Source organism: Rhinolophus ferrumequinum, chromosome 3, assembly GCF_004115265.2.
Source record: "Rhinolophus ferrumequinum isolate MPI-CBG mRhiFer1 chromosome 3, mRhiFer1_v1.p, whole genome shotgun sequence".
Lineage (NCBI taxonomy): Eukaryota > Metazoa > Chordata > Mammalia > Chiroptera > Rhinolophidae > Rhinolophus > Rhinolophus ferrumequinum.
Window position 1 is genome coordinate 12476734 of NC_046286.1, and position 14506 is coordinate 12491239.

Sequence of the window (14506 nt, forward strand, 5' to 3'; positions counted from 1 at the left end):
CATGTATGCACATGCGTAGAAACTCCTTCGGCTCCTGCTCGCTCCTTAGCCCCTGGCGTCGCTCCTGAAACCCGTGGACTACAAGTCCCGGTAGGCTTCCGGCACTTAGCTCTGACTGTACGTGCGCACACCGCTGCCCGCCGGAAGAACCGAGCCTGGCTGTATTTATCTTGTTGGGGACCTAGCCGTCGGTTGGCGCGCAACGGGCTCTAGGCTGCAGACAGCGCGAGAACCTGCGGCCCCGCCCCGGCCCGGCCTGGCAAGGTAGCCCGGGATGGGTTGAGGGACAAGGAAAATTGGAGAGGCTGGGGATGCCCTTGCCTTGAGCTGGATCGTGGGAGAGGGGCCTGAGAGTGATGAGGTGGGGGTGGGGAGGCAACTAAGAGGATGATGGGAACGGAGAGTGTTAATGAGGAAGGAAGGGTTGGGGGAGGATGGTGAGGACTCTGGTAGGGGAGACCTGGTGGCTGGAGGAGGCACTGAGGGAATTGGAAGGAAGACTGGGTTGTGAGGAGAACAGGGAAGCTGAGAATAATGGGGGGGGGGGGGTTTGGTATGACTGGAAGAATCCAGAAATAGCGTCATATACCGGGAGGACCATCTCTGGCCGAAAGGGGTCGATGACTGTTAGCTTTTTTTCCCTTCGTGAAAGAGGGAAAATGGAGAACTGTCGGGTGGAGCTTGGAGTGGTGGGAAACGGGAAAAGGAGAAACTGCAAAGCTCTCAGATCAAAAGGGCCAGAAATGGGGAGCGGAAATTGCAGGAGACCCGGGAGGGGGTAAGCACATGAAGGGAATTGAAGAAGTTGAGGATGCAGCAATGATGAAGTATGGGAGAGACCCCAAGATGACAGAGCCGCTGATACTTTGGGGCTTATCTTCCGTGAGCTTGAGTTGTCCTTATGGAGGGAGGAGAAGCTCTGCCTTTGCATGGAATTGCTTCTCTCTTCCCCTGTGAATTCTTTACCCTGAGGTAGCTGAAGGGGAAGTAGAAGCTATGAGGGAAGACAAAGGACCCCCATTCTTAAGCCCTTCAACCTCCCTATCTATCCCCACAAGCTCAGATTCAAGATTTTTTGGATTGACTGGAGTGACGAAGTGAGAGTGCTTCCCTGCTGGGGCTGTTTCAGGTTTGGCAGGGTGGCTATGTAAAGCTTGGGGTGGGGGATGAGGGAGGTTGGGTGAGGGGTGGCAAGCCAGCTGAAAGCCATCTCTCTTTCTTGCAAGGCCCTCCCTTACTTGAGCTTTCTCTGTGCCTGAAGTTCTGCCTTCAACAGGGAGCAGATGACCCACCCAAATCCAGCCCGTGCCTGCCAGCAAAGGCAGTGCCAGATGCAGGAGGTTTTGCTTCACAGAGCCTTCAGACGTACCGGTTATCACTAGGTTGGCAGGTTGTCTTTAAGAGATCATGAGCTCTCATGCCAGCGTCTTTTTCTTGTGCTGCCCCATGGCATTTTTGCTTCCCTTCCCCTTTTCCAATGCACACCCTCACCCCTACCCCCTTTCAGGGACCCAAGTGGGAGAAGAGCTGCTGGAAACAGCTTGTTTGCTACCACAATAGCGGGGTTGGGGAAGTGGCAGGAGAAAACCCCCATCCCCACCCCCTCAATCCTCGGCAGACACATACCTTTCTGGTTTAAGTTCGTAGCCTTGGCCGCATACCAGGCACAGCTGTCAAAGGAACTCCTCGTGCCTGTAAGGGGCCCTGGCTGACCCCAGTGACAACAGCTCAGCTTGACAGTTCCCTACGAGAGGCTAACCATCCATGGCAACATGGAAGCCCCTGTCCTGAATCAATCCCACCGTCTTAGATAGGGGGACTATCTACTCTAAAAGCCTAAAAGCTTTTCTGCTTGGAAGCACTCATGCCAGCTTTCAATGGACTGTCTGGGGCTGACCGGCTATTAATAGCTCTGAGTATTTTGAGATCCCTCTCCCCACCTTAAAGAGCACAGAGATTCTTAGAGAGGTGGCAGTAAGCAGAGCAGAGCCAGAGATACAAGAGAATGTACCAGCCTGGGAAGGAGGCTTAGAGCTTGTGTCAGGTCAGGGTGGAGCCTCCATGAGAAGGGGCCAACTATACTGAGCCCTTGATCAGCAGATTTTGAGCTGGCAAGCGGGTCGGAATGCCCCCCGCCCCCCCCTGCTTGGCTGTTGAAGAACACAGAGCCAGGGTTAGCTCCCTGACCTTGGCAGCTCCCCTGGGGCAGGGCCAGCCACCTGAGCTGCGGACGGGTGGCGTGGGAGGGCCACCAGGGTGACACATAGAGGCAAGGGTTGGTCCTGGGCAGAGGCCGGATGAGCTGGGCCTTGCCTGAGTATCCTTTGGCCCTCACTTGTGTGCAGGGAGCAGAGGCAGCAGGCCGTGCCGGGGGGGCATGTTGCTGTAACCCGTGGCCCAGGGGATGTTCCGGTGGACTGTGTACCTGGAGGGCGGGCCCCGCAGGGTGAACCACGCCGCAGTGGCTGTTGGGCACCGGGTGTACTCCTTCGGGGGTTACTGCTCCGGTGAAGACTATGAAACCCTGCGACAGATTGATGTGCACATTTTCAATGCAGGTAAGCTCATGCTGGAACTATCCTGGGTGCCCACGGGAGGGAGGGGAACAGGTGGCTGCATGTGTGTTGGTGGTTGTCCCAGGGCCAGAAGGGATGAGGGAACGGATATCTGGTTTGGGAAAAGGTGGTCGGCCTGGAGGGGGGGTTCCCAGGGCTGAGCAGAGTTGTGCCCACAGTGTCCTTGCGTTGGACAAAGCTGCCCCCGGTGAGACCCGCCGTCCGTGGGCAGGTTCCGGTGGTGCCCTACATGCGGTATGGACACTCAACGGTCCTCATCGATGACACGGTCTTCCTTTGGGGTGGGCGAAATGACACGGAAGGGGCCTGCAATGTGCTCTATGCCTTTGACGTCAGTGAGTATCCGTCTCAGAGAGGCTACGTTCCCCCACATGGCGTCTCGGGGCTGGGAAGGTGTGGGCTGAGGGGGCTGGGACTAGGGCACCCCAGAGTCTAGGAGAGAGTGTCAGAGGTGTTTACCTGGCCCATCCTCTCTTCTCCTTCAGATATTCACAAGTGGTCCACACCCCGAGTGTCAGGAACAGTTCCTGGGGCCCGGGACGGACATTCAGCTTGTGTCCTGGGAAAGACCATGTACATTTTCGGGGGCTACGAGCAGCTGGTAAGCCTGGGAAGAAAGTCTAGATTTAGGGTGAGAATGAGAAAGAGGAAGGGGAGTTGAGGCTGGTGGAATGGGAGGCTTTGGCTTGTTTGCAGATTTTGAGGGGAGGAATGGAGGGTCAGAGGGTGACTACTGACCCCCCTCTTTTATTCCTCCCTTCACTTCCTTTCTCTTCCTACTCAGGCGGACTGCTTTTCCAATGACATTCACAAGCTGGATACCAGCACCATGACATGGACCCTTATCTGTACAAAGGTCTGCCCTTTCTTTTTCCTCCCAGATCGCCACCCTCAATTGAAGACACCATAGGAAGCTCAAACGGTGAGAGCAGATCCCCTCCCAGCCTCTGCGCTGAACCCCTCCCCCTCTTCTCTCTGCTCCTGCGCAGGGCAACCCTGCGCGCTGGAGGGACTTCCACTCAGCCACAATGCTGGGCAGCCACATGTATGTGTTTGGGGGCCGCGCTGACCGCTTTGGGCCATTCCATTCCAACAATGAGATTTACTGCAACCGCATCCGAGTCTTTGACACCAGGACTGAGGCCTGGCTGGACTGTCCCCCGACTCCGGTGCTGCCTGAGGGGCGCCGGAGCCACTCAGCCTGTGAGTGTGTGTTCTGTCCCTCCGGAGTCCCCCTTCCTGCCCCTTGTGCTGACACTCTTGACATTCCTCTCTCCTTGCAGTTGGCTATAATGGGGAGCTGTACATCTTTGGTGGCTATAACGCAAGGCTCAACCGGCACTTCCATGACCTGTGGAAGTTTAACCCTGGTAAAGAACACTGCCTTTAAGGGAGAAACAAGGAGCAACTGAGAGGGGAGGAAAAGAAAGAAATCACCCTGAGTGGGTGAGGGGTGGAGAGGATATCCTGACCGGGCAGGGATCGAATTTCCGTATCAACTCCTCTTTAGTGTCCTTTACCTGGAAGAAGATTGAACCGAAGGGGAAGGGGCCATGTGCCCGTCGGCGCCAGTGCTGCTGTATTGTTGGTGACAAGATTGTGCTCTTTGGGGGTACCAGGTTCGGAGGAGAGAGGGGAGGGCGCAGGGAAGGGCCTAAGTCAGTGACTAATACGGGAGGCATTTGAGCAAGAGGGTCTCGTGGGTCATCTTCCCTGCTTTCTTCATCTCTCTTTTGATCCCTACAGTCCGTCTCCTGAGGAAGGCTTGGGAGATGAATTTGACCTCATCGATCATTCTGACTTACACATTTTGGACTTTAGTGAGTATATTTACTTCCAAAGTGCCCCGGCCATCCGGGTCCCTGTCTGTGGGTGGTGACATCCAGGCCTGGCCCTTTCCTCAGCTCTGACCGTCGCCCTCTTTCCCATTCCTTCTTTGAAGGCCCCAGTCTGAAGACTCTGTGCAAACTGGCTGTGATTCAGTACAACCTGGACCAGTCCTGTTTGCCCCATGACATCAGGTACAGTGAGTGGTTGGAGAGGAGGGACTGGTTGAGGGTGAGTGGGCAGCACAGGCGTGATCTGAAAAAACATGAGCTTTGTCTCGGTATGGAGGAGACAGAACTGTTTGTTCTGCTGGAGATGTAGCATACTTGTGGGAATGAGACGGAGGGAGATAAAACTGTCAGCTTGGTAAATTATGTGGGGAAAAAATCCTGTTTCAAACCAAGCAGAGAAGTATCATTTCCTGAGACCTGAGCCCATACAGTTATTTCTGTGAACAAGCTGAAGACATTTGATTACATCATAGACTCTAGCTGCAAAGTCAATACAAGTTTAGGAGCCTCTGGATCACCTTATTCTAGAATTAAGGGAGGCCCTTCCTGCTTCCCTTCGAATTCTATTCCTAGATCCAAATCAAGCACCAAAAGTACTTGGTGTATAATTGTGTCCTTCTGAATCATTCTTGGACACATCCCCCATTGTATCAGTTCAGCTTACCTCTTACTTGCTGTGGGTCTGTGTGTTCCGTGTTCGGTGACATGGTGTGTACAAAGCTGAACTGATGGATCATAGGCTGACCCAGAATTTTTCCGTTAGGTACATGGGCAAGTACTGAATACCAAGTAGACTGTAGTGAGGGTCTTGGCCTAAGGAGGTTCTTGGTAAATCTTTGTAGAATGACAGAATTGTCAAAAAGAGGGGGACTTAATTTTAATATGATGGGATGGGTGGGGAAGGCCTCCGGGGGGATAGGAGAGTGGGGTCAGGCTCCCTTAAAACGGATGGTAGTTGAGAACAAAAATGGGCATTCCTGGTGCCTCATTGGATCTGAGCAGAGGAGGAAAGGTAGGCTGGGAAGTTTACTGAGATGTGTACACAGATGTTTTTCTCCAGGTGTTGGGCACGAGAGTACATATGTAAACATAAACAGAAGTCCACCTGAGCTTCCAGGTGGAGGAGTGAGCAGCGTTGGATTTGGTGGTGGGTGGGGCCTGATTGTTAAACTTAGTAGGGCTGTAAGGAAGAGGTGGCTGTGGGCGGTGGACCTGTAGGAAGTTGAAGGCACTGGTGTGTTGTTTTGGTCTAGCAATCCTGGGCTTGGGGTGGACACTCACCCTTCTGTCCTTTCTGCCTGCCGTTGGCCTTCCAGGTGGGAGCTGAATGCCATGACCACCAACAGCAATATCACTCGCCCCATTGTCTCCTCCCATGGGTAGGAGGGTTTCTGCCGTCTCCCCCGAGCCTGCTGTTGTCTTCACTGCCCCTGCCCATCTCTCACCCGCCTGCCCCTTTGGACCCTGGACTTGGTATACCTCCACATGGAGTTGTTGGACTAGAGGTGTTTTCTGTGCTGTGAACTCAGTGGGGAACGGTGGGGGGAGGGCTAGGTTCCCTCCCACCTTGGGCCGAGGGCCCCTTCCCTTGGTGCTCTGTCCCGTCGTCCACCTCCTTCCAACTGCTCTTGGGACCTCTGCTCTGCCCCAGGCCAGCCAGGCTCTGCTGGGAAGTGAAGGGAATGGGGAGAAGGGAGAAGCAAGCAGTGTCTGGGCCTCAGGAGCCTCCCTCCAGCTCTATTTTCACCGCCTACCCCTGCTTGAGCCATGAGCATTGAGTGGGAGCTGAGAGGAGTAGCAGCTGTTGCCACGACACCTCCTTCTCCCAGAGCTGGGGAAGGCGAGGACCAGTAGATAATCCCACCCTTCCTTGAGCTGTTGCTGTAACCCTGACGCCCTCAGCCAGCTCAGATTTTATAAAAATGAATTAAAAACCTCCTAAACGCGTGATCTGTTTTCGTGGAATTCTGTGGGGGGGAAGCAGGAGTTTGAGAACGGGACAGGGTGCTGAGGTTCTGGCTTCTCAGCCAAGAGCATTAGGACACCAAATACCAACGCGGCCTGGCCCTAGTTTCCTGTCGGCGCGGAGTGCAGGGCCATGCGACAAAAACGTGAACGCCGTTATCTCGAGGGGGCGTCCCTTTCGGCCTGGGGCTCCCGGGCCGCCTTCCTGCGACCCTCCGGGCCCTCCCCTGCCAGTCCCGGCGCTCGGCGCGTTCGGCTCGTTGGTCACCGGGTGGTGCGGCTTCGGCCTCCGGAGATGCCGGAAGAGGCGGGGCAGGGGCCGCCGGAGCGGAAGTGGCGCCATTCGCCCTCGCCGAGCCCTGCGAGCCGATGCTGAGAGCGAACTCTCGTGCGGTGGCGGTCGCGGGGTCTCCCCGCGGGGCCCGGGACCACAGGGAGGATGGTGAGGGCCTGGGGCCCGGGGACCTGCGGAAGGGGGAGGGCGAGGGGCGGTGCGGGACGGGCGCCGGGGGCGGGGAGGGAGGCCGGGTCTGCTGCGGTCTCCGAGCCTGTGGCATAGTTACCGTGAGCCCGCCGAGTTCTCTGAACCGCCAACCCGGGGAACGCCCCCAACGCAATGGGAAGTAGGGAGTGAGGGGTGCTTCCTGGGTTCAGACATCTTGAGCTGTTTCTTAGAGGATGAGGGGTTTCCGCTGGGAGAAAACGCCTATGCAAAAGCAGTCAGGAGCAAGGCATGGGTTGCTGGGGAAGGGTTAGTAGGTCAAGATTCAAGAAGTTTGGCGAACATTTATTGAGCACCTACTGTATACAGGCACAGCTCTAGATAACAGCAGTGAATAAAGCGGTCAAAAACGCCTGTCTTCACGGAACTTACCTTTTAGTGAGGGCAATAAAAAAAAAAACAAGAAAAAGCAATAAAGAACGGGATTGTATGTTTTAAAAGGGTGAGTCTTATGGCATGCTAATTGTATCTCAATTTTCCAAAAAGGTGATAAGGGCTGTGAAGAGAAGTAAAACGGGAGGGGTTGCAGTGTTAAGGCTTCATTGAGGATGTGACATTTGAGCATTGGTTGAAGGATGGGAGGGAGCAAGTCATAAATATGTCTGGAGAAAGTGCTCCAAGCAGAAGCAACATCAAGTGCAAAGGAACTGAGGTGGGAACGTAACCTTCCTGCTCAAGCGCTGTTAGGAGGCCAGTTGACTAGAGAGGAGTGGGAAGAAGATTAGTAGGAGATGAGATTAGAGACAACACTGGAGCTAGGTCACTGGGGCCTTTTAGGCTATTGTAAGGCTTACAGCTTTTACTCTGAGCAAGAGGGGAGCCATTGGAGAGTTCTAGTTCTGGAGTGACATGACCAGAAGTGTATTTGTGTGGAAATGAGGTGGGAATGATAAGGGAAGATACGTATTTTAGATGTCTTTTTCAGGCGGAAGCTGGGGGGGGGCATAGTTTTGAGAGTAAGACTGGAGATTGGGAGACCAGTTAGAAGGCTAGAGCACTGATTGAGGTGAGGTGCTGAGAGTATGAACCAGAACATTGGCAGTGGTAACTAAGCCAGGGAGACAGAGCCCCTTGTGGGGAAACCTGTGAAAGAATGATCTAAAAGAGGGTGAAAAAAGGAACGATGGCTTGGTCCACCACTGGTCTTACATATATACCTTCCTTAGCAAGATGAGACCCCAGGGAGCTGGAACAGTTGGGAAGTTAGGTGTCATTGTAGCACCATTACAACCTGTGCTGCCCGGGACGTGTAGTGATTGGTTTTATGGGGATATTGGGAAGGATCAGTTACCTAAGGAATGAGGATGGGATGATGTCTTTCCACTAGTGGGAGATGCTGAGCTGAGTTGTGTGTCCCCCACCCCTTCCACAGACACATCTAACATGTCGTTTGAGGAGCTGTTGGAACTGCAGAGCCAAGTGGGGACTAAGACATACCAACAATTGGTAGCTGGAAACAGCACTAAGAAGCAAAATTCTAGGCCACCTGTCCAAAATACATGTGTTGCAGATAAGCACAGGTGAGGACTGAGGCTTCCCTAGGAGTTGGAGGGTACCTGTGATCTTGAGTAGGTGTCTGCTTTCTTTGATGGCAGGTGGGAGGCCTTTGACCAAGACTGGAGTCCCCTTGACCTGTCCTTTAATTTCTCCATAGGCCTCTGGAAATGTCAGCCAAGGTCCGGGTACCATTTTTGCGTCAAGTTGTCCCCATCAGTAAGAAGGTGAGAAGAGGTAAGAAGTGCTTTCTCAGTGAAAGGAGACTGAACAGTTCTTTTATGTTCTCTCTGTTCTCTCCAAAGGTAGCCCGGGACCCCCGCTTTGACGATTTGTCAGGGGAATATAATCCTGAGGTGTTTGACAAAACATATCAATTCCTGAATGACATCCGAGCCAAAGAGAAAGAGGTAGGCTGCGTGAGACTTATTCATGGGGGTTCCAAAGGGTGGGAAAGTAGGGCACAGGTTGGAGAGTTGGGCAGAGGAACAGGGAGCAGATTTAATTCTATTTGATTTAACTCTCCCTAATTTGGTTCTTTTATTGAAATCCTGGCTCATCGATTTACTAGCTGTGTGACCAATAGCAAATTACTTAACCTTCAGGTTTCTAATCATAAAAAGATAATAATAATTCCTATCCCATAGTGTTATTGAGTTAACATATGTGAACCTCTTAGAATAATGCTTGGCACAGAATTTCAGCTAACATTTACAGAATGCTAACCATCATATTCATTCCTCACTGTGGAGCTTGTGAAAAAGCAATTGAAGAAGCACCGTTCAGGGGAGGAGCATGAGAAACTGCAGCGGCTGCTTCAGCGAATGGTGAGTGGGTCAGAGTTGTGGGTGGGCAGCAAGAGCAGTTCAAGGCAGGAGGTGATTCACAGTCCCTCCTATTCACCCATCTCAGGAGCAGCAAGAAATGGCACAACAAGAACGAAAGCAGCAGCAAGAGCTGCACCTGGCTCTGAAGCAGGAGCGGCGGGCTCAGGCCCAGCAGGGCCATCGTCCGTACTTCCTGAAGAAATGTGAGTGGGGCACAACTATTACAAGCTAGTTGCAGGGACGGGGTCAGAGACCAAAGTGGCCGGGTACTGTATTGGGGGTCCTAAGGGGAGGCATGAAGGCTGGATCCCATGGTAAGGTGGCAGGAAGTAGAAATACAGTGTTTCCCCGAAAATAAGACCTAGCTGGATCATCAGCTCTAATGCGTCTTTTGGAGCAAAAATTAATATAAGACCCGGTCTTATTTTACTATAATATAAGACCAGGTCTTATTTTACTATAATATAAGACCGGGTCTTATATTAATTTTTGCTCCAAAAGACGCATTAGAGCTGATGGTCCGGCTAGGTCTTATTTTCAGGGAAACACAGTAGTAGGGAGGAGATATTTGTAATCATTCTTGTGTCCCTGATTAGATTATGGGCAGAGAATGTTGATTTTATCTCTGTAATCCCCCCCCCCCCCCACACACACACACACATCCTGGGCCAGGCACATAGACAGATCTCAGTTGGTTGAATTGAGAAAGTGGAATTAGAAAAAGTCAGCTTGCTTATATATACCAGTGAACTCTAAACAAGTCATGTATCGCAGCATAGTGGTTGAGAATTACTGACCTAGGAAAAGGGATAGAGGAGTGCTTCCTCCTTTGGTTACCAGCTTTTTTTCCTCCCTGTCCTCTAGCTGAGCAGCGCCAGTTGGCCCTAGCTGAGAAGTTCAAGGAACTGAAACGCAGCAAGAAGCTAGACAGCTTCTTGAGTCGAAAAAGGCGCCGAAATGCAGGCAAGGACAGGAGACATCTCCCTTTGAACAAAGACTAATAAGGACCTGTCCTGAGCTCTGCTATTGCCCCGGTGAGAAATGGATCTGTGGGAACAGACTTGGGCTTGGCCTGTTCTGGTTCTTTCTCTTCAAGGACAAGGATCATAGCTGCCCTTGAACTAGATTAGCTCACAAATGACTAGAAGGCTTTGCAACTGCCCCAGGTCTAGATAAGAATAGCTCAGCCTTCTGCTGTGCCACACTTCTCTGCTCGTATCTGGTTCATCGTGTCTTCATGTCCTCCTCCAATCACTGCCTTAAACCAGAGGTTCTGGTATAGAAGAAAAAGGGTCATTGACCAGGCTATGGAGTCCATTGACGGCTCCCAGATCTGGGTCTTTACGTAGGAGCCAGTTCATAAACATTCTTGTCACTCATCTTTTCATTCTGCTTTTTTTGGTGGGGTTTGTGCGTGGCCTAAAACTACTGTTTTATTGGGCCATGTGTTGGGGTAGCAACAAATCTAAAACTCCTATAAAGTGGGAAGTCACATCAGAGACCCCTTCCTATTTAAACCCAGATCATTTGAAGAGTGAACCAGTTCCACAACTCAGCTACTTAGCTTTGGTTTTGGATACAAGGGGAGGTAGGAGGTGGGGACAAAAAGCTTCCCCAATAATAGGTAAGCACAGTTGGCTGTCAGTACTGTTTAGATCTAGAATCCATTCTACTCATGTGGACTGGAAAATCCGAAAGCTGATAATTCAGTTTAAAGTGGTCTCAGGTTGGACTACCAACCAGGTTCCTGGCAGGATGCAATCCTCTCTTGAAGACTGCATTTTAAACCCGGGCCTCAAGGAATTCTTTCAGATAGAATATCTACAATTAGGAATTTACAGTGAAAACACAAAGCACACAAGGAAAGAAACCACTATGAATGAGAGTCATTAGGAATAGTAGGAACAGAATCAGACCAGGAAAGACAGAAGTTGAAAGGAAAAAGTACAAAATGTAAAATGTCTTCTTTATGTTTAAAGAGAAAGTATGACCAAGGAATATCAAAAAGGACCAGATTGGTTTGATAAAAGCTAAAACTTTTAAAAATGAGAAATACAGTACATGAAGTTGGAAACTATGGTTAAGCAGATTAGACAACACCTAAAAGAATGAACTAGAAGTAGATCTGAAGAGGTTACACAGATACAGAGAAATGGAAATTAAGGAAAGAGGTTAAAATCATGGGAGATAGAGTGAGAAGGTGTGACACATAATCAGAGTTCCAGGAGGAGTGAATATTTTAAAGAGGCTGAGAATTTTCTAGAATTCATGAAATTTATAAACCCTAAGGAGCAGGACTTAAAGAAAAATTAAGCTAAATCATAAGAAATTACAGAACACTAGGAAGACTAACATCTAAAAGCAGCTGTTAGGAAAAGGAAGAGAGGGGCAGAATTAAAAGGTAGGACATCTATTATTGCTTGATGCTTCTGGGATGGAGGAAAAGATGTTCTGATTCCAGAAATGTGAGATGAAGCATAAAATGCTTGTCTCCCGGTGATTGTAAGCAGAGGGCTGTAGTTACTAGGATAGTTTGCCTTGCCCAGGAGTGAGAGATCTACAGCTATAGGGTCCCCAGTGCCACATGTGGCATTACAACTTGAAAGCCAAAGAACACATTCTGGTGATAAAATCAGAAAGAGACTATTGAACTATTAGGCTCACAGAAACACTTAAGACGGTTGGTGAGAAATTCAAAAAAAGTGTGTCGGGCAGGGAGATCTGAGCAGTTAAAAGCACTCTAGGGCGGCCGGTTACGAGCACCATCTCTGAACAATGGTTGCCGGTTCTATTCCCACATGGGCCAGTGAGCTGCGCCCTCCACAATTAGATTGAAGACAAGGAGCTGCCATTGAGCTTCCGGAGGGGCAGCCGGATGGCTCAGTTGGTTAGAGCACGAGCTCTTAACAACAAGGTTGCTGGTTCAATTCCCCCATGGGATGCTGGGCTGTGCCCCCTGCAACTAAAGATTGAAAACGGTGACGACTTGGAGCTGAGCTGCGCCCTCCACAACTAGATTGAAGGACAGCGACTTGGAGCTGATGGGCCCTGGAGAAACACACTATTCCCCAACATTCCCCAATAAAATTTTAAAAAAACAAAACTCTAAATCTTATACCTTGGAACCAGAGTGTTGATGGGAAGATGTCAGTGCTGCCACCAGAGGTACTCTCCACTTTCCCTCCTGCTTTGCTCTACATTGAGAAATTCAGAAGCATCTGATTAGCCAAGGCTTGGTCACCTGGCTGCAAGGGGATGTCGGGAAAGCAAGTATCTGAGTTTTTATGTGGTGGAGGTGGGCTTTGTCTTCTATGTAGATTTATGGTGGGGAGTTTGCAAGCATGAGAAGAGGGTTCAGGTGATGAGTGGTCAAGAAAACATGTATGCTTACGTCCACAAGGCTGTATTGGTCCTCCAAGCCTTTAAACTGCTACCTTTCCCTTCAACTAGGACCAAGAAGACATTGGAGAGCTCTGAGCTTTAGCTGTGGATTTGTATGAGTGGGTTTCTTTTCCTTTTATTCTGTTTTTGGTTTTTATTGGTAACAGATATAATTCACATGTACCATACAATTGACCCATTTAAAATGTAGTGTTTTTTAGTATACTTAGAATTGTGCAACCATCACCACAGTCAATTTTGTAACATTTTCGACACCCCCAAAAGAAACCCCATACCCTCTAGGAAGTCACTTCCCATTTCTTCCCAATCCCCTGGTTCTAGGCAGCCACTAAACCACTTTTTGTCTCTAGATTTGCCTATTTGGGGACATTTCACATAAATGGAATCAATATGTGATCTTTTGTGTGCAAACCAGCTGTAGTGATATAAGGAAGAGACTGGGGGGACGGTGTCACAGGGGCCGAGGGCAGGAAACTTCTGTCCGGAGTCATCCAGGAAGTGTTTGCCCTCACAATGGAAACATCCCGGGGGCAGAGAAAGAGGCCCAGGATTTTGCTGGTGCTGGTGAGAGAAGGGCAAATCGGGACTGCTCACTGGATTACTGGATTTGGGCAAAGCAACCAGGCCCGAGTCTGGGACGGGGATGAAATTGTGTGCTCAGGACGGTGAGCAGCATGGAGATGCAGTGTTTGGGAGCCATAGCTGGTGTGTCCTTCCTTTAACTGCTGGAGACTCGTCCATTGCAGATGAGCAAGAAGGTCTCCCCGGGAGGCTGAGGAGCGACTGAGGAGGATGAAGAAGGGGTTGAGTGAGCGCTGTGAGGAAGACCAGTGGCACAGAGCTTAGCCCATGCAGGAGCCCGCGAGGGTGGCAGTGGGAGAAAGATCCATCGTGTTCCTGACACATGCGTTCTGGCCTGGCTGCTACAGCAAGGGGCTCTGGGTTTCTGGTAGGAAGGACGGCTCATACAGAGCACGGAGGACCAGAGTACAGAAAGCTCTGGCTCCTGAGACTAGCATTTTGGGACTGGCCTGGACCATTAAGAGAGTAGAGCGTGATCTCTGACAGGTGGAGGCACCCAAGTGACAACTGCAGCAGCCGTGTGCCCTGGGGCCCTCTGTAGCCAGAGTCTGCAGCTGCCTGCCTGTCTTCTGCCTCACGGAACAGTGTGGACCTATAGGATGGTTCTGTGAGAACCACTGACACCACCATGGGGCCACCATACTGCAAAACAAAGCAAGTAGGGCCCTGTGTCCACCCTCTATTGGCCCTCCCGTTTGTTGCCTCATCCTGGGCCTCTTTTTCCCTGAGCAATTCTACTCCAAATCTCAGTCCTTGGTGGCACCTTGTTCTTGCTGTGTGGCCTCTGTGCCCTCTCAATACCTGCATCTTCCCTGCCCCTTCTGCCTCCCGTAGTTTTCTCCTACTCACCTTGGTTGCAAGACCATGAACTCAGTATGCCCGGGTCCCTCCTTCCCTCCTCCCCTACTGGCCCCTGCCATGACACAGAGTTCCACCCCTGGCACTCAGACTCTGCCTGACCCGTCCTGCTTCAGCGTGGATGGGGCCAGCGGAGCCAACCATAGCAGTACAGGCCTTCCTATGGGGCTAGTTGGGGTCCGGCTTTGGCAACAGTGTGCAGCTCTGCACCGCCAAAAGAGGGCAACAAAGAGGAGCTCATGGGAGCTGCCGTTCCATGTAGGTCTGCTTCCAACCCACTTCCCCAAGTGTCCAGACTGCACACGTTCAGGCTCCTGGGTGCCCGCAGTGGCTGCAAAGCTCCATTGCCTCACCTTCCCCTGTCAGCCTTACCTAGGCGAGGGGCAATGCACTCACTGCTGGGTGTGGTAGCCATTGGCAAAGTCTTTACCATGTCAAATACTCCTCAGAGTCCCACAGTCA

At 51.2% G+C, this 14506-nt stretch overlaps 1 protein-coding gene across 10 annotated transcripts; it reads left to right on the forward strand.

Annotated features, from left to right (window-relative positions):
• The first annotated feature begins 56 nt into the window (after positions 1–56).
• Positions 57–10581, forward strand: LOC117020781 (kelch domain-containing protein 3). Of its 10 annotated transcripts, XM_033103485.1 has the most exons (17): positions 57–264; positions 1059–1129; positions 1227–1382; positions 2346–2558; positions 2735–2911; positions 3062–3177; positions 3361–3432; positions 3566–3779; positions 3860–3946; positions 4087–4195; positions 4323–4396; positions 8254–8401; positions 8536–8602; positions 8681–8785; positions 9128–9202; positions 9288–9405; positions 10067–10581. In XM_033103485.1, exons 4-17 carry the CDS (start codon positions 2405–2407, stop codon positions 10201–10203), a joined length of 1653 nt encoding a protein of 550 aa, XP_032959376.1. In that variant the 5' UTR covers positions 57–264; positions 1059–1129; positions 1227–1382; positions 2346–2404; the 3' UTR covers positions 10204–10581. The 10 variants fall into 10 exon arrangements, with proteins under 10 accessions (XP_032959376.1, XP_032959366.1, XP_032959367.1 ...); XM_033103475.1 differs by lacking the exons at positions 8254–8401; positions 8536–8602; positions 8681–8785; ... (1 more) ...; positions 9288–9405; positions 10067–10581 and adding exons at positions 4519–4597; positions 5731–6362; XM_033103476.1 differs by lacking the exons at positions 8254–8401; positions 8536–8602; positions 8681–8785; ... (1 more) ...; positions 9288–9405; positions 10067–10581 and adding exons at positions 4519–4597; positions 5731–6362 and having other exon boundaries at positions 1262–1382.
• Positions 10582–14506: the final 3925 nt, after the last annotated feature.

Excerpts from the sequence above, each read along its gene's own strand:
- LOC117020781 (XM_033103485.1), top strand. The coding sequence starts at position 2,405 with ATGTTCCGGTGGACTGTGTACCTGGAGGGCGGGCCCCGCAGGGTGAAC. Across the intron at positions 3,178-3,360 it reads TCGGGGGCTACGAGCAGCTG|GCGGACTGCTTTTCCAATGA; the intron begins GTAAGCCTGGGA and ends CTTCCTACTCAG. Across the intron at positions 3,947-4,086 it reads CCTGTGGAAGTTTAACCCTG|TGTCCTTTACCTGGAAGAAG; the intron begins GTAAAGAACACT and ends ACTCCTCTTTAG.